This window comes from Cornus florida, unplaced genomic scaffold (genome assembly GCF_030987335.1).
Source record: "Cornus florida cultivar Cherokee Brave unplaced genomic scaffold, ASM3098733v1 CherokeeBrave_3.0.0_Hap2_Chr04, whole genome shotgun sequence".
NCBI classification, from domain to species: Eukaryota; Viridiplantae; Streptophyta; class Magnoliopsida; order Cornales; family Cornaceae; genus Cornus; species Cornus florida.
In genome coordinates this window covers 2,796,212-2,814,447 of record NW_026775574.1, presented here as the reverse complement: position 1 = coordinate 2,814,447, position 18,236 = coordinate 2,796,212, and the positions used below count along the sequence as shown (strand labels likewise).

General features: G+C 35.6%; 1 protein-coding gene across 3 annotated transcripts; it reads right to left on the bottom strand.

Moving 5' to 3' along the window:
• Positions 1 to 340: 340 nt before the first annotated feature.
• Positions 341 to 12,883, bottom strand: LOC132302491 (cysteine protease ATG4-like). 3 transcript variants are annotated; one of them, XM_059799375.1, is made up of 9 exons: positions 12,742 to 12,883; positions 11,076 to 11,659; positions 10,885 to 10,970; positions 10,627 to 10,677; positions 10,085 to 10,461; positions 8,320 to 8,458; positions 1,088 to 1,143; positions 898 to 968; positions 341 to 800 (listed from the first exon to the last, which is right to left on the bottom strand). In XM_059799375.1, exons 2-9 carry the CDS (start codon positions 11,536 to 11,538, stop codon positions 613 to 615), a joined length of 1,431 nt encoding a protein of 476 aa, XP_059655358.1. In that variant the 5' UTR covers positions 11,539 to 11,659; positions 12,742 to 12,883; the 3' UTR covers positions 341 to 612. The 3 variants fall into 3 exon arrangements, 2 of the variants coding, with proteins under 2 accessions (XP_059655358.1, XP_059655359.1); XR_009480844.1 differs by having other exon boundaries at positions 779 to 800; positions 1,088 to 1,186; XM_059799376.1 differs by lacking the exons at positions 341 to 800; positions 898 to 968; positions 1,088 to 1,143 and adding an exon at positions 9,755 to 9,845 and having other exon boundaries at positions 8,323 to 8,458.
• Between the last annotated feature and the right edge of the window lie 5,353 nt (positions 12,884 to 18,236).

The window sequence follows — 18,236 nt, the reverse complement described above, 5'->3', positions numbered from 1 at the left end:
CCTCACCTGAGAAGGCCCACATAGAGCCACATAGAATACTGATGACACAAGTACACCTGAGAAGGCCCACATAGACAATTGATGACACAAGCTGACTTGGTATGCTTAGCTCACCCGATATCTGTCTCAAGTAAACTTGGGCCGCTGGATATGATACAAACAAACCTCACCTGAGAAGGCCCACATAGACTACTGATGACACAAGCACACCTGAGAAGGCCCACATAGAAAATTGATGACACAAGCTCACCTGAGAAGGCCCACATAGAAACTTTTACCAACAGCATGTGAATCCAGCTTCCCGAGAAGGTTCAAAAGGGTCTTCCACAATCTCCAAAGATAAGAAATGGTATAGGAACAATGAAATAGATAATGAATGGATGGCATTACATTGACTTTGTCCATTATATGAACAAGAAGAATGGAAAGACACAGGAAAGAAAAGAAAAGAAAATCGTACACTGATTCTAACTAACAATAATTAACAGACACAAAGGAGATCATTGAAATTGTGGCTATCAGAGGCACTGTGGAGTTGGGTATACAAATAAATTAACGGCTGAGCGAATTATATACAAGCTTAATGTCGTGCCTTCAAACCAAAAGAATAAGTCAAAGAAGTTGCCAATCATCCTCTTGTGAACAGCCTTCGGTGTCATGTACCCCACCGCCATCACTCAAAGTGCCATGGTGACTGGTGGGATTTGACGTATTCCGGGTGTGGGTAACGGTAAATAATGGTGCGTCATTTGATTGATCCGCTAGCTTGGAAGCCCGGCTACAAAAATCACTAAAATCATCTGTAAACCAAAACAAAACATTTGAGATCAACAAGAGTTTTAATCCATAGCTTTGGTTAATTAATTCATGACATCTAGTCACATGCAGCCAGCGTACCTTTGTCTCGGCAATAAAATCCAATTGCCAAGGATGGATCAAGTGAGTCAAGGGAAACATGACGTGCGACACTGGAACAATTGTGTCAAAGATAAGGGAAAAAACACAAATAAAAGAAAACAGAGCAGAACAAAGAGAAGAAAAAACAGAACAATACAAAACAACAAAGCAAATCAGTCTCGGAACGTACTTGCAGTGGTAAGAGGAAGTATCAGCCTCAAGATTATCCCTCCTAACATCAACTACCTGATAATCCACCAGCATTTAGATAATGTACTGTCACTCATGACTGCAATCATGTACAAAAAAAAAAAAAGGGCAATACAAATAAAAAATATTAATACCAGAATAATGAATGTCCAACATTAAGATCATGTATTAAAAGACACAGCCAACATAAATTAAATATTAAAAGTCACATAACAGTGAAGACCAAAAAATTAGAAGCACATTCCTAGACAAGAACAACTAAAGAGAACAAATGAAACAAGAAGAATGACTTGCAAATGCTGACTGGTGTTAAACGATCAATAAGTTACTGTGTTGGTTAAATATGTGTATGTATATATATTTGCTGGAAAATAGACAGGCTTGCCAAATTTCACAAGAAAATAGCAGGAATAAACTACAAAGGACAAAAAGGTATTTCAAAAAACAGAAAAAAAAAAACAAAAAAAAACAAAAAAAAACAAAACAAAACAAAAAACAAAAAACACAATATTTGGAACAATACTAGGATTGCAAAAGCAACATTCTGGACTTGCCATTCTCTACGTAAGCACATATGATTGAGAATTATTATGGATTTTTGTTTTTGACACGGAACAATACTAGGATTCTGTTTAAGATAACCAACATCTCATTAATTTTGTAATGCAATAAAAAGTTTACTTTGATCTTTCGGGAAGCCTTAAAAGGTTTGAGTGGCTGTTTTTTAGTACAACATCAACGTATCCATTGATGTCATTATACAGGGACCAAAACATATTTAATAACATTTTAAAGATTGCCTTTCACTTATTCTCTTTTCTTCTTTCCCACTATTGCCAAGCAATAGAAGTACCCAAGTCCTGTTAAATCTCTTTTCCCAAGTTTTAAACCTCTAATCCCTCTCAATTGAAGTATTTCGAGGTTCACCAGATTGCATGTGATCTATAGGTGATAGTTGATTGCTTATAACTGACAATGAAACAAAATCTTGTCAGTTCAATATATATATATATATATATTAAAAAAAAAAAAAAAAAAGAGTTCTCTACCACAAGTTAAATACCAAGTATGTTAAGTGCATCATGCTAAGCGTCACAGGGGTCAATTCTGAATACGAATCGAGTAGCCTGTGAATGCACTAAGCCAGAAATATGAACAACTTTTCTCTGAATTTTTAACTTAGCTCAGCCAACTCACATTTGCTGCCTAGGACACATAGCAAGTAAAACACTCTCACACACAAGTATAGTTACAAGAATGTAAGGATAAGAACACCCACGAATTTACAGAAGCCCAAGGTTTCCAAACTTTTACTGTTATTCACAAAACAGTACAAGGAAACGTCTCAACCTGCAAAAGCATACAAGAGTCTCTCACAACACTACTCTGTGTCTCACTCTCAATCTGCCCTCTCTACAGAACCCACATTAGCTATATATAGGCAAACTCTCAAAACCGCCCACAACAGCCCACAAAAGTGGTGGATGACACCCCTATCCACCTAGGGTCGTGTTGGCACCCCTTAAGTGTGTCATCACTACATATGCAGTTGACAAGCCCAACTGCTAGCTTGCTGGCACGCTCTGCTCATGCCACCTGTCCACAGGAAGTTGCCCATCATCTGCCACATATTTATATAACTCTATATATCAGCATAGTGGAGGAAAACCGACCCCCAACCACCTGTGTGTTGTCCCCTCAGAATTATGCCACATGCATGGGAAGTTACTCAGCACACCCCCACTCCCCATGATATATGCACATGAGTGGGAAGTGCTAGTAATTGCCCCCCACTTAGCCATCTTCTGTAACCATAAGCCATGTCTAAGTCCCCTGAGCCAACCTTACATATTGGGCCTTGCTTACGCCCATTGCCTTGTGCCCATATCCCTGACTTGACTATGCCACACGTCCATGACTTGTGTGGTCTATGCTTTAAGTAACATCTGAGCCAACCTTGCGAACCTAGCCAGTGCCAAGCCCACTAATCGGCACCCACATATGTCTCTGAGTGCACGGCATACCAAGCTCTGCACGCCCGTGCGCGCACTCTGTTGCGCGCTGCCTCTCTGTATGTGCGTGATGTCTCTGCACGCGTGCTGATGCCTCTGTGCGGGCGTGCTTGCACGCCCACGTGCACTGATGCTTATATGCGCGCGCGCACCTGAACGCCTGCGTGCTCCGCTACACGCTTGTTTGCCCTTTGGTATTTTTGATGCTCCCCTCTTGTGCAACCATCTTGGAGTGGTGCAACATGTACCCATGCACGTTGACTAAGCCCTCTAAGCACGCCATGCCATAGCCCAACTGATGTGCTCCAACGACCCCTACCTAGTATAGTCCTTAGGGATATCAGCACTCTGACAGTAATAAACATTAGGGGTGGCAAAATGGGTCAGGAACCATCAACCCGCCCATATCCGCCTGTCTTTTAATGGTTATGGTTGAACCATATTTAATTTGAGGGGCAAGATAGGTTGGGTAATTTTTAATCACTTAATTTAAGGGTCAAGATTCAACCCATATTTCACCCTTCACATAATAAACACACAACAAACATCTATTCTATATTACACTCAACTCATTTCTCTCTCTAAAATTCTTTCTCACAATCCTCTCTCTCTAAATTTGTCTCTTATCAATCCCCTCTCTTTAAGTTTCTCTCTTTAAAAACTTCTTCTAAAAAAAATAAATAATTAAAAAATAATTTTAAAAATTTTAAAAAATAAAAAATTTTAAAAGCTTCAGAAAAAAAATAATTTTAAAATAAAAAATAATTAAAAATTTTAAAAAATAATAAAAATTAAAAATTAATCAAAAAATTAATAAAATAAATAAATAAAATTTTTAAAAAAAATTACTATTATAGTGTTGGGTTCCCACTTTCCTCCTACTCCTCTGCCCTCTCACGTTATTTATTACCTCAACCTTTCTTTTGGTGTCACCAAAAATATAAATAATTGAATATGATATTACAATTTTACACATTTCATAGGTTTTTTTTTTTTTTTTTAATTTTGTACACTCTACCAAAGACACTGGGTAATGTCCGACATTTCAAGAGTTTAGATAGGAGGAAATTAAGTTTTTAATAATAATTTTTATAACTAATTAAATTTTCGTTAGTTATTTTTAAAATAAATAAATAAGATAATTTAGATTTTTTGAATTTTTTTACAATAATAATACCTTCTTCTTTTTTCTTATAAGTTTCGTACATTTCAATCCATAGAATAAAAAATTTTTGTATCTTTCTTTAAATTTTTAATGCTAATCAAATGCATGTTCAAACATTTATTTACTTTCATTTTATATCTTTCACTATGAATTTTTATCTAAACAAATTATAAACTAATAACAAAAACTCTCATACACACCAGTAAGGCAAAGTTTCCATCATCTATCTACAAGAATGAGATACTGTACTAAGGCCTAAGGGACATGGAACACAAGTTCTTTGCATTAATTGTAAACTAATAACCCAAATATATTAGATCAAAGATTCATGCGGCACTCTAATGTAATGCGTTGTACTTGTACCTCTCAATATAAATGCATATTACCTCCACAGTTAAGTTTTATTTTATTTTTGAAATAATTAAGTTGCGTTTTCTTAAGACACACATGATAAATAATCAAACATATAATATATATTAAATCATGTTAACATTTAACAAAAATAATTAAAAATAAAAATAAAAAAAATAATAATTAATGGGTCCACAAGTCATAACGGGTTGATCCTGCCCATTTTCAACCCGTTCTGAACGGGTTGAATATGGATCTTAACCCATGTTGACCCACCCATTTCAACCCAACTCAAACCCGGCCCAACCCGCCCATTTGCCACCCCTGGTAAACATCACCTATGTTTGAGGAGTCATAATGGCCTTCCCGACCCTTCCCGACATCCAAATTGAGTGTCGTCTGCGCCAACCATCTTCTATGGTCTCAAGGTACCTCACATAAAGTTGCCGAGCCAAAACTCCAAATTTCACTTTTCGCCATTTTATGAAAATGCCACTGGGCACCCCAAGTGCACGCTGACAGCATCCCATGGCTGTCAGGGGACTTATCAAGGTCCAAACCCCGTAACACTAAGGTACCACAATCTGCAAATAGATGAGGGAACTACAATACTAAACCAAACCAGTTTCTCACACAATAAGGTGGTGTTTGATAACTCAATTTAACGCTTAATTTTGAACGGATTAAGCGCTTGTCCAATTAAATGCGTTTGATAACACAATTTGAATATCATTAAAAACGATAAGCCCCACTTAAAATGGGGTAAAATTTTATGCGACAGGGAAAATGTTGAACGTTGAAAATTCAAAAAGATATCAAAAAATTATTTATTTTTTAATTACCCCTTAAGAACTTCATCACTTAAAATTCAGTTATTAGAATTTTTAGTATTTAATTTTCAGTTTTATCCAACACCACCTAAGTGATAGAGAGCAGGGCAGAGTGGACCAGGATAGAATGCCAATAATAATACAAGCTTAATGTTCAAAATGGTTTCAAAGCATCAATGTTCCATGGAATGAAATATGAAGTCCTTTTTAACATTCCAGTCTGGTGAATTGTCTACAAATCTACCACCTATCAACACAAATTACGTAAACTAAGTGTGGTATTAGTTTGAAGCTGATAAACCTAAATCCAAAGCGGTTATTGTTAGCAGATATGATAGCCACGATTTATGGAATAACTTACCATATTAGTAGAGATTTGATTATGCTATAGAATATGCATTAGAATATGCTATTATTTGATTTAATTTCGTTTCTTATAATATGAGCATGTACTTTTTTTATCTATAAATACTAGAGTTGTGAATGAGTAATTATCTCATTCAAGCCTTTATACAATTCTCTCATTTTTCTTCTATATTGTATTTCTACTTGGTATCAGTACCAGAGTGGTCCAACTGCAATGAGGGCATTACGAGTTCGGCACCACCCATTCGGGAATGGTCTAAGTTGACATTGCCCATCCCGGAGGTGTCAATTAGGCAGGGTGGTTCAACTATAAGGAAGGCATTGCGAGTTCGGCACCACCTATTCGGGAATGGTCTAAGGTGACATCGCCCATCTGGGAGGTGTCGAGTAAGTAGGGCGGTCCGACCTCAATGAGGGCGTTGCGAGTTTGACACCACTCATTCAAAAATGGTCCGAGGATACATGGTTTTTTTTTTTTTTTTTTTTATGGTCTGAGGAGACATTGTTGATTCTTTCATCTATATATTTTAAACATGTGAAAGGGAAATGGTCTGAGGAGACATTGTTGGTTGTTTACGGTCTGAGAAACATTGTTAATTGTTTATGGTCTGAGGAGACATTTTTGATTTGTTGATCGGCACTTCATTTGAGAGAAAATCATCGCTAGTCAGATTTGCACTCTATTTGTCACAAGATCTTAGCAGCTTGCAGAAATTCTTACAGAGGGCATCAGCAAGATTGTGTTTAAGAATGCATTGTCCAAGTTGGACGTTTCGAATATCCACACACCAACTTCAAGGGGAGTGTTAGCAAATATGATAGCCACGATTTATGGAATGACTTACCATATTAGTAGATATTTGATTATGCTTTAGAATATGCTGTGATTTGATTTATATTTGATTTAATTTCATTTCTTGTAATATGAGCATGTGCTTTTTTTATCTATAAATATTAGAGTTGTAAATGAGTGATTGTCTCATTCAAGCCTTTTACACAATTCTCTCATTTTTCTTCTATATTGTATTTCTACTGTTACATATTCCTCCCTCCCATGGATTTGCAATAAATCATAGTACATTTCATTTTTAAAATATGCATAACTTGTTCGAACTTCGATATACTAACTTGTTTTTTTTTTTCTTTCCTAGGTAAGGTTAAATTTTATTGATAGAGAACATTAAGCACAACTTGTTTAAAACTTAAATTGTTCTACGGATGTTAATTTATTACTAGAGGTCCAAAATGATTTTTCCTTGGTGTTTATACTGAAGCTATAATGCGAATGTTGAGATGGATGTGTAATAAGATTAGAAAGGATAGAATTAGAAATTATCACTTTCGGAAGATAGTTGTAGTACAGATTGGAGATAAAATGAGAGAAAATTGGTTAAGATGGTTTTGACATGTGCAAAGAAGACATTTAAGTGTGCCAGTTAAGAAATGTGACATAGTCCACATTGAGGGTAATACTAGGGGAAGAGGAAGACCAAAGTTAACGTTGGTAGAGTTAATAAGGATATGATAGCATGTGGATTGAATGAGGCTTTGGCATTAAATAAAGTGGAATAGAAACATAGGATTCATGTAGCTGACCCCAAGTAGTTGGAAAAAAAGGCTTAGTTGTTGTTGTTTGGCTGTACTGGAGCGGTAAAATAAGGCATCATAAAAGTACATTTTCTCTGTTGCTCATAAATAATCGCATTCAATCTGTTGTGCAAGCAGGGAAAGGGAAAATTATAGTAGTCGAGATCCCCAGCCAGGCAGCAGCATACAAAGATTATGCTCCACTTCACGTGTGGAGGAAAGGATTAAAAAAAAAACAAAAAATATATATTTATATATAATAACAAAAGTAGGAAGGCATTCCCTAAGAATCTAACATCAAAACCACCATTTCAGCCTCAAAAAAACTGCTTCAGAATCGGCCAATCTGGGTATCCAACAGAAAGTAGACTTGTCTTGGGTTAGGACAGGAATTTTCTACCTTGTTACCCTCTTAAAAGAGAAAGGATGCCAGCATACATAAGTTTCCCCAACTTTCCAGGAAAGAGAAAAAATAAATCTCCCATAGTCCCCACATTTGACCAGATTAGCAATGAGCACACATCAATATTCATACTAAGTTTATAACCGCAAGAGGAAGTTGGAAACCAAGCGATGGAGATACAATTCGTAGAAGGGTGAGATGAACATATGACACTACTCGGTCATAATACCTAACTTAAGTGGTTCAATTAAGCTACTATTTCTAAATGTTCAAACCTCCACAGATTGGTTTTTCCATGTTTAAGATATGAAGACCAGAAAAACTATAATCTGGGTAAATAGTGTGGGCCATCTGGCTTTTTTGAACATTTGTCAGCATTAAGCAAGTCAATTGATAATGACATGGATGCAATTTTTATGTAGTTATCACCATCTGAAAATGTTAATATAATATAAGGAAGCAAGTAATATGGACAACCCAATTAGGATTATACTGTACCGGCTGAGCTTCATGTGGATCAAGGTAAAATGCTTCTTCATCTTGCACGCCAACAATGTACGTCGAAGCACCAGGTCTACCACCCAAGATGCCAAGGCTCTGGGGAAAGGTGAATGTTGCCTGTAACAATGAAACATACCTGACAAGAAATTAAGACATTAGTTCTACAAAAACATATAAGTAAGAAACTTGCAGAGGGAAAAATTTTAGGCAAATTTGACTTACTTTTAGGTTTCATTTTCCTAAAGGTGAAATAACAGGATTATCCCAAAGAAACAACTAATGCTTTAAATGAAAATATCTTTGGAAGAGATTTGAGGATTTTTTACACCCCCCTCTCTATCTTCTTCCTTTTTCTAATCTAAATCTCTTTGTTTGTGTTTGTGAAGGGAAGGAAGTCAATTCGGCACCATCCCCTCCTCCATTCTCGTCTCCATTTTTTCTCCCTCTTCTTTTATTGTGACCATGAAAGACGTAATGAGTGCCCCTCCCATCTTTCTCTCTTCTCTCCCTATATTCTCTTTATATAATTTTTATTAAAAAAATCAGCAAACTTCATTTGTCCACACTGTGTTTGAAGAAATTATCATGAAAAACCAGGTAACATGCAGCATAAACTTATCAGGTTGAAGGAAAAATTCTATTAAACACCATAAAACCAAGAACTTGGAGTAGCAAAGAAACATTTTCATAGGATAAGATTGTTGTTAGCTGGAATATGGATGTTGGCATGGCTGACAGTGGTAACCCAAAAAAATAAATGCAATGAACTTATCCATAAGAAGTTGGAAGCTCCACATATTTTGGACAAGATTGGAGACGATGGATTGAGAGAGTTTTTCAACTATAACGAAACTAATAACTGCTCCACCAAGACACGTTGAATCTACTGGATGGACAAGCATCAGAGAAAGCTGGACATGATATAAGATATGGAGGAAAAAGTTCAGATATATGTTTTGCATGGCCAGGGCAAAGCCACAACTCAACCTAAATAATAAGTACATGGGCTTTGCCAAATTTTGTTTAGTAGATCAATCCATGTGAAAATCCCATCAGCTATTGTGAAATCCAAGAAAGTCAACATAGACCAAATGTGGGGTTTCTAGAAAAGCTTCATGGCAAGTTTTCCACTGCTTTAGCTTATGAATGACAATGGGAAACCCCCTTATTTTTGTCCTTTTTTTTTTTGTGTGTGTTTGTGTGTGTGTTCAAATTAAAGTTTCTAATCAAGACTCAAACTCTAGCTATTAATAAGAATTTCTCATGAATAGAAAGTCAAAGTTTTCAAAGAACATCAATATCCAACTCAAGCTACTAATAAGACTTTTTTCTTTGACAGCAATCATGAATCATCTAATTGGTTCCAATAAAATAAGGTAGATGAATCATCAAATTAGTTCCAATAAAATAAGGGAGTTTGGTTCATCAGTACCATTTCTCAAAATCCTTTCAGAACCTTGCTGCTCCTATCAGTTTTGGTCAATGTTGGTCTTTTCCTTTTCTTGATTAACCAAGAATGTGTTCTACATAAAACAGTCCACAATGCACACAAAGTTCAAAAGGCCACCTAGCAACATTAGCATAGTAGCACATTTATCTCCAATGCCACAACTACGTCTTCAAATATATATATATTTTTATTTCTGGGGAGAATAGTTTTCCCAAACTAAGTTACAGAACTTCCATAAATTTCCAAGGAACATGAACTTTGGTCAATAACAAGGACTACCATGCTATAGACAAGCATCAAAAGATTACATACCTGGGATTAATTTTGTTAAGTCCTAGAACCAAAGGAACCAACAAAAGAATAGGCGTCCAATCAACTTGGCCTCTAGAAAACTCAAAACAGTGTCTAGAGGCATCATCAATGTAAACAACCGGAGCTCCACCCCTCTCCCCATCTTCATGACCAGAAACAACATAAACAGCCATCGGCAATGACTGGTCAAGCTCAGTTTCCTCTCTCTTACAGCGTACTAGAGTTTCCCACGTGCGACACATGGCATATGGTCCCACCCATGATCCAGCAGCGAGGTCATAAGCCTTTCCAGCTTGAAGAAGATTATGGATAGAGAAAGCTGATGCCTCAGAATCACCAAAAAGGTGCAGTATCTCAAAATAACCACGATCCAGTGGCTGCATGGTTAAAAATTAAGCAATAATATCATACCCACTGGACAACTACATGAAAACTGAGGCATCATGGCCTCAAATTCATTAGATTCTAATTTTAGCAATTAAAAAAACATAATAATTAGATAGGGTGAACAGGAAAATCATATTCTACACAATTTATGTTACCTTATGCAATGATTCTCTCCATGATCTCCCTAATCGGTGAAAAAGTAATGCCTGTATATATATAATCAATCATTCGTCAACTAATTTTGTTAAAAATAATAATAAAAAAATGAAATACAATCTTTGTCAGTCTTATAGATGAAAAAACTGTAGCTCAGTGGCTCAGCCCGAAAATCATACCTCGATCAATTAATGCTCATCAGAAAATCATCTGAAGTAATTACAAAAAAAAGTAGCAGAAATGAAATAGCACTGTACCTGAGCAATAAGCATCTGACTGCTTCGAAGCATACAACCCCAACCCACATCACTGGTATACTTTGAATCTCCAATAGCATCAAAACCTAAGTATTAACAACCAGTCAAACAGTCAATCAATTTATCTGTAACATTATTGTTTGCAATTCAGAATATACATCCAGAAAAGGGACAACCATTTTGAAACAAACCTTTCCGATATGTCATCAAAATTCTTGATGAGAAATCTTCAACAAAAGCAGCTAAGCCATCAGTATATTCTGAATCTCCAGTTGACTCTTCCTGAGATATTTTATAGCACACACCTAAAAGCCATATGTCACTGGTCGAACTAGAAATGCCAGTCCTGTTCATCCCTAGTACACGCTCATGAAATTTCCTCATTGAGCCACCATGCCAAACTCTCTTCACAGCTGATGTCCACCCGTTGCTTCTAGAACTGGATGCCTTCTTTCCACAACTTTTTGACTCGCTGTACGTTTCAAAGATTGAGAATGGAGAAGCAAAAAGCCCTGACCATAAGGAAGTCTTGGAGGGCTTACTGTTACTAGATCCCGGCTCTGAACAAGTGGATTGCGTATTTCTATTTGGGCAATCAGTAGAACTCTTAGAAGAATGTTTTGCACTAAAAGTCCTCTCATAGAAACCTTTCATTACCTAGTCATAACACAGTATAGAATGACAGAATAGGATCATAGGAGCAACTTGAGTTTTGGATATTTATCACTAGTCTGGAGGTAGAGGGTGGAATAAATTCAAAAAGAAGGTAAGACACCTGGAAAGACATGGCAAAATTTGTTGTGAATACCTAATCAGAAAGTAGCAACCATAAGCAAATAAAAAATGCATCATAAAAGCAATCAAATCCTAATATTTTAGTGGTCATGTTTAACAAGTGAAGTTAATGGCAAAAGGCAACATCAAGACACTAGGAACATATATTGCCTTACATGCTTGTTGCTAAGCAAGACACTTGCATTAATAAGGCAATGTGCAAATTCCTGAAAAAAAAAGCAAAAAACTATATATATATATATATATATATATATATATATATATATATATATAGGTGTGAAACTATCACCATCTTCGTCATCCTTGCCTTAATCCCATATGAATGGGGTTGACCACATGAATTCTCTCCCCCCAATCTTTCCTATTACATCTAATTTCACCTACTATTTAACTTTTTAAATTCATTTGTAATAACCTCGTTCCATGTTAATTTTGGTAGCCCTTTCCGTCTCTTACCTTCTATTATAACTAACTTTCCTCGTTTGACCCATGCACCCCTCAGTCTCCGATGTATGTGTCCAAACCATCTAATTCTACTCTCTCTAATTTTCTCCCAATTGGTACTACACCTAATTTTTCTCTCACATTTTTATTAGTGACGCGATCCTTTCATAGGTATGAAACTATCTGCATATATATAATAATTAAAAAGCGAATTGAATTATTATATAGAACAAACTAGCAAATTCAAACAACGTGCAACAAAATTTGAATTGCAGATTGCTTTAACAGAAAGAAGTCAACACAAATAGAGAATATTCTAAGAAACACAACAGATATCATATGTATCAAAGTTCAAATCAAGATCAACTAGGTTTAATCTTGGAGCTGGGTTAGACTTAGAGTTACGAATTATTCTTCAGCAATTCAAACACAAATCCTATAATCTGATCTTCTGTTTTTCTTTAATATATATATATATATATATATATATATATATATATATATATATAGATAGATACAAATTATTCATATATGTATGTAGATACAATCATATATGCATATATAACTATATAGTCTATATAGACATAGAGAGGTGGATGAGCTGGGAGAGAGACGAACCAGACCAGACTCCAGAGCTGTTGGAACCAAGGCCCCAAGCCCTAACTCAATTGCTACATCTTCAAACAAAAGGCGTGACCGAGGAGATATTCCATGCCACTCGCAGACCGGAACACGTGTTAGTAACGGAAATTACAAAAACATTCCTCCAAAGATTCCAACAAAAAGTCCACCTTTTTATGGCCCAAAGGTCTACTCCTAACCAGCCCATTTTAAGTTTTGAGGGGCTTGAGCCCAATACATGGCCGTTTGAACTTAAATAGTCCAATTTTGTCAAAATGGCTTGCTTTGCTCCTGCACACCAATCTATTGTTTATCCCAACAAATCTTTAATCATAAGGCCCATAAGGATTTTTTTTTTTTTTTTCTTGACAAGGATGTTAAAGGGAATGGAGAAGGTGCAAGCACAGACAAACCTAAAAACTCAAGAGGGGGGATAATACTGAATTTTTTTAATAATTTCAGAGGGGCAAAGGTAATATTTCATTAGTATATATATATCAAAATGACAAAAATAGTGGGGCATAATAGTAAAAAAATAAAAAATAAAATCAAGGGGGTCAGTACAACATAGGTCCATCCGTGGGTGCAAGGTTCGAACATAGCTTCCTAAATATGGGGAGCAACCCAACCAGCAATACAGCACTTGCGATCATAATGTAAATCTAATAGGTTTAGAAAGCTTATAATTTATAGGATTAAATGCAAAAAAAAAAACCTTGAACTACAAGAAACCCTCCTGTACTATGAATTTATTGCAATTTGCCCACTCAGGCCACCGGAATGAAGAATGACGAAACTGCCCTTCTAATAAAACAATGCAGTTTCTTATAATCCTTTCCTTCTTCAACGGCTTCGGATGAAATGTCGAGAGAAGCCGAATCAGACGACGTCGTAGAACTTGCAGTCATTGTCGCTTGATGATGACAACAATAAGCCTGGTCATCCCTGATATCGACGACGTCGCTCTTGGGCATCGCCGACAAAGCCCCACCATCACCACCAGAAAAAGCCGAAACGGAGGAGGGAGGTGGAACACAAGCTCCTCTCACCGAGTCCACACATCACTACTATCCTTTGTCATCAAGCTCTATTTGCTGCTGCCCACTGCAGTCTTCTTGTCTCCGCCGGATCCGCCGTCGCCGGATCTATTCTCACCGGAACCGAATTGGTAACCGCAAAGCCATACATCGGAAGAGACAGTGGTTCGTTGTTGTTCGTTATAGAGAGAGAAAGTGAGGGTTGTGAGATCGATTCGAAGTCCAAAATTTTTGATATATATGTGTCTATATGTGTGTATGTAGATATATATGTGTCTGTATGTGTATATATAGATATATATGTATGTTTGTATGTGTATGTATAAATATATATGTGTCGGTGATGGTGGTGGTGTTGGGTCCGATTAGGGCTCTGCAAGGTGTATGTGATGATGGTGATGGTTTGATTTGGTGGTGATGGTGGTGGCAGAGTGGGTTTATGGTTCAATTTGGTTTCACAATTGTTTGTGCATCTCCATTGAATCCGGCTAGCATTTTTCGTTGCTGAGTTTGGTTGCGCAACTAATGGTAGTGTTGTTAGGTTTCAATTAGGTTCTGCAGACAAGCCGAATCGGTGATGGTGGTAGCGTTGCATTCGATTAAGGCTTTGCAAGGTGTCTGCGATGATGGTGATAATTTGATTTGGTAGTGATGGTGGTGGCGGTTGTGGTTCAATTGGGTTTAAAAATTTGGTTCAACATCAATTCTCTGAGTTCTTATTGGTGTTGTTGTGGTGGCGACGATGGTGGTGGTGCTGTATTTGTTACAGATCCGACAAACAGGCGGTGCAAGGACAGCGGCAGCTCGTAGTCACGATTCCAGAAGCGGCAAGGAAGGAACCCACCGGCGTCGAATGAACATGGTGATGAATTAATGGGCAGCGGCGACAAGAAGTGATTCTGATCAGTGCGAGGGCGGAACTTTAATGGTGGCACTAAAATGGCGGCAATTGGGTTATGTGATTGGGTTGCAATACTGGGTTGGCTACAGAACCTTTTTTTTTTTTTTTTAAATTTAACTCATTTCAATTATGGTATTTGATTAATAGGTTTTGTTTGCATGATCAAATTATTAGATGGTTTTGAAGGAAATTCAAAATTTTTGTCAGAATTCGTCCTATGGTTCACAGGTTTTGAGGTATATGCAAGGGACAGCTGATAGTTTTGGTAGGAATTTCAATACCGAGCTCAGCGGTGAGAGGAACTGCTGGTGAGCTTGGAACTGAATCGGTAGTGCTTGCGGCGGTGCTTGGAATGGTGAACTGAACTGATACTGATGGTTAGTTCCGGCGAGCAGAGAGCTCGGCTATGATCATTGCTGGGTTTGATCATTGTTGTTGCAGGGGACAGGTTTGATGGAGACGAAGGGTGTGTTTGACCATCTCGTTTATAACCCATTTATAGGCTTAAATTGGATTGTTTGGTTATAATGGTAGTAAGGGCATTTTTGTCCTTTTATGTGAATAAGGGCATTTTGGTCCTTTATTTTAAACATCCGCATCACGTGATGGCACATGCCATTTGTCAGTCAAAATCTTGCTGGAGGGAGTCATTTGTAACAAAATTGAATAGTCTAGGGGGTTAGTTGAAACTTTTGTAGTTCAAGGGATTAATTGCCGATAGTTCAAGGATTTTTTTTGCATTTAACCATAATTTATAAGAAATGCTTTATTACTCCTGTTTAGATTTCACAAAAGTCTTTATAAAGATTTTATTTTCATAAAATGATCACAATGCTTTGTTTATGGGTTGTTTTAGACCATTAGAGCAGTTGAAGCCCAAAATGTTACAATTTGAGCCTAGGGTTTTAATTTTTGTCAAAATAGCAATAATTGTTAATGCAGACTAACCCCATTTCAATGCCAATTAATTTACCCATCGTAATGATGATCTATCTTACTGCGTTCATGCTCTTGTAACTATTGAATGAAAAGGCTGACGTCACATATCCATGTGATCACTGTTGAGGGTGCAAGCTGAATGCGAGCAAGTAAACTTACTCTATTTGATACGTCATCATGTTTTTTTTTTTTTTTTTTTTTTTAACATAAACTTACTATATATATATATATATATATATTTTTTTTTTTTTTGACCCACATAAACTTATATTAAAACCTTATTAAAACCCACACAGTTAAAATTCATCTAGTTACTTATTCAAAAATAAAAATAAAAATAAAAACAAAAATCATGTAATCACATGGGCATTAGGTTCTCAACAAATGCAACCACGTGACAGTTATTGGCAACCACACATATAGAAGAGCTCCATGTCCATTTCAGGCATTCAACCAATGTCTCTTTGATATCTGAACCTAGTATTGGAGATTCCATTAGCATAGGTTGTGGTGGTAGTGACGGTGATGGTGGGGTTCACTCTCGATCATGTCAAACGCAATTTGATCCCTTCTCGTGTACTCAGACACGGATTTAAATCATTTTTCGAATCGAAATAAGTCATATCCTCAATCAAATTTTCAATATGAAAATGATGCCCATCACATAATAAAAGTAAATCACTATAAACAATCTCCACCTTTGATAAGGTCGTGTATCATTACCCTTTCACATATATTACCATATTAATTTGGTACCGTATCAAATATATATATATATATATAGCAAATAAAAGTAAAATTTAAATCCTTTAAATTAAATATTCTCTAAATTATCATAAGTTGAATTCTAAATATTTACATTTATATTTCTAATATGAATGTAAAATATTTATATTCATATTTTTGTAAATATTCATATTCATAGTTACATTCATATTTTGTAAATATTTACATTTATATTTTACAAATTGGCACGTAACGTTTAAAATTTATCTACTGCTTGTATTAAATTACGTCAATTAATTTTTAAAAAAAATTTGAAAATTGCATCGTTTTGAAATAAAGAAAATTTATCATACTTTAACGACGTTCTCTCTCCTTCATTTTTTCTGAAAAAAGATCACTCCCTATCTCTTCTCTTGTTCATTCCCATGATTGGGGAATAAGCCGGCGATAGTTTATATTTCTCTTTTAACCCGAACGACTTTTCTGAAAAAAATCGCTCATCATTTCCCTTCTCTCGTTCATTCCTATCTTAAAACAAGTCAACAATTGTCTCTGTTTCTCTTTTAACCTGTATGCCACTTTCAAGACAAGTGATTCCACTTTTTCATGAACTGGACAATACAAGTTATTTAATCTAAAATAAAATATGAGATTTTGATTTCATTAATTTATGAACTTTTTTTTTTCTTCCCTTAAATCCTCTGAACCCCAAATTGGAAGATCATGTCTAAGTTAAAATTAGGGTTTGTTTGGTTCCAAATAAATGAAAGGAGACCAAAAGAAAAGGTTGGAATTGATCTTTGTTACAAGATTTCAATAGAGTATATGGGTTTATTTTGCTTTTATGTGTCAAGTGAATTACAAAAGGTTACTATTATATTAGATTCCTGATGTTTAAATTTAATTTTGAAATACATGAAATTATTATTACTTATAATTATTTTTTTTATATTTTAAAATGGTGTAATTTTTAAATTTTTTTAAAAATTAACTAATATAATTTAATATAAATAATAAATTAATTTTAAACGTCAAGTGTTAATTTATTGAACATTTAATTTATGATACCTTAGAAAAGTCTTGATCCAAGCCCATGAAAGTGATCCCGTAGACGTTCATGCAGTGACACACTGTAGTAACGTGACAGCATGAAGCATTATTGATTGTTCACCAAAAAAAGTGGGGTCCACTAAAAGAAAAAGGACAGCCACTCAAAATTCAGTAGTAGGGCTTATCTTATTAAGGATCCGTACGCACGTGAATATTATGTTTTTTGTTTTTTTTTAGCGAACAAACCTAGCATTAAACAGAGAAAAATATTACACGTGAATATTATGTGCCGAGGCGTAATAATGTTTAGTCCATCTGGTAATCATTCCCATTTATAGTAATTGTCGTCCACCCACCGAAATTATTATAGCATTCACGTCTTTTTTTTTTAATTTAATAAATGTAATAATCTAATTAAGTATATTTAATAAATTAATTTTGATACCATTTTAAATAAATTCACTTCAAAAATGAGTTAAAACTTTAAGCTGGCAAGTGAACACTATACAAGTATTACAACTAACACCTAAAACTCATTGCATTCACGCAATGAATTGTAACCATACTGAAAAGGCAATATATATATATATATATATATATATATATAAATGATGATATGATGCCATTGCAGCATGAATAATTCTGGCATCAGAATTTATCATACTGTTTGAAAGAAAATCCATCATCACTCATGTCCGGAGACAGTGATACCTCGTAACCGTTGACAAACTAATTTCACATGGAGGAATCATGATTGAGTTGGAAATTTTATAAAGAAACAAAAAGTGTTGGGATTTAACATTGATTTGTCACAGATAATTTATCCACTAGTGCACTAA

Bases quoted from the DNA above. Each gene is read 5' to 3' on its own strand.
- LOC132302491 (XM_059799375.1), bottom strand. From the start codon at position 11,538: ATGAAAGGTTTCTATGAGAGGACTTTTAGTGCAAAACATTCTTCTAAG. The intron at 10,462-10,626 runs GTAACATAAATT...TTAACCATGCAG, and splicing joins GGAGAGAATCATTGCATAAG to CCACTGGATCGTGGTTATTT. The intron at 1,144-8,319 runs GTACAGTATAAT...GTGGATTATCAG, and splicing joins ATCCACATGAAGCTCAGCCG to GTAGTTGATGTTAGGAGGGA.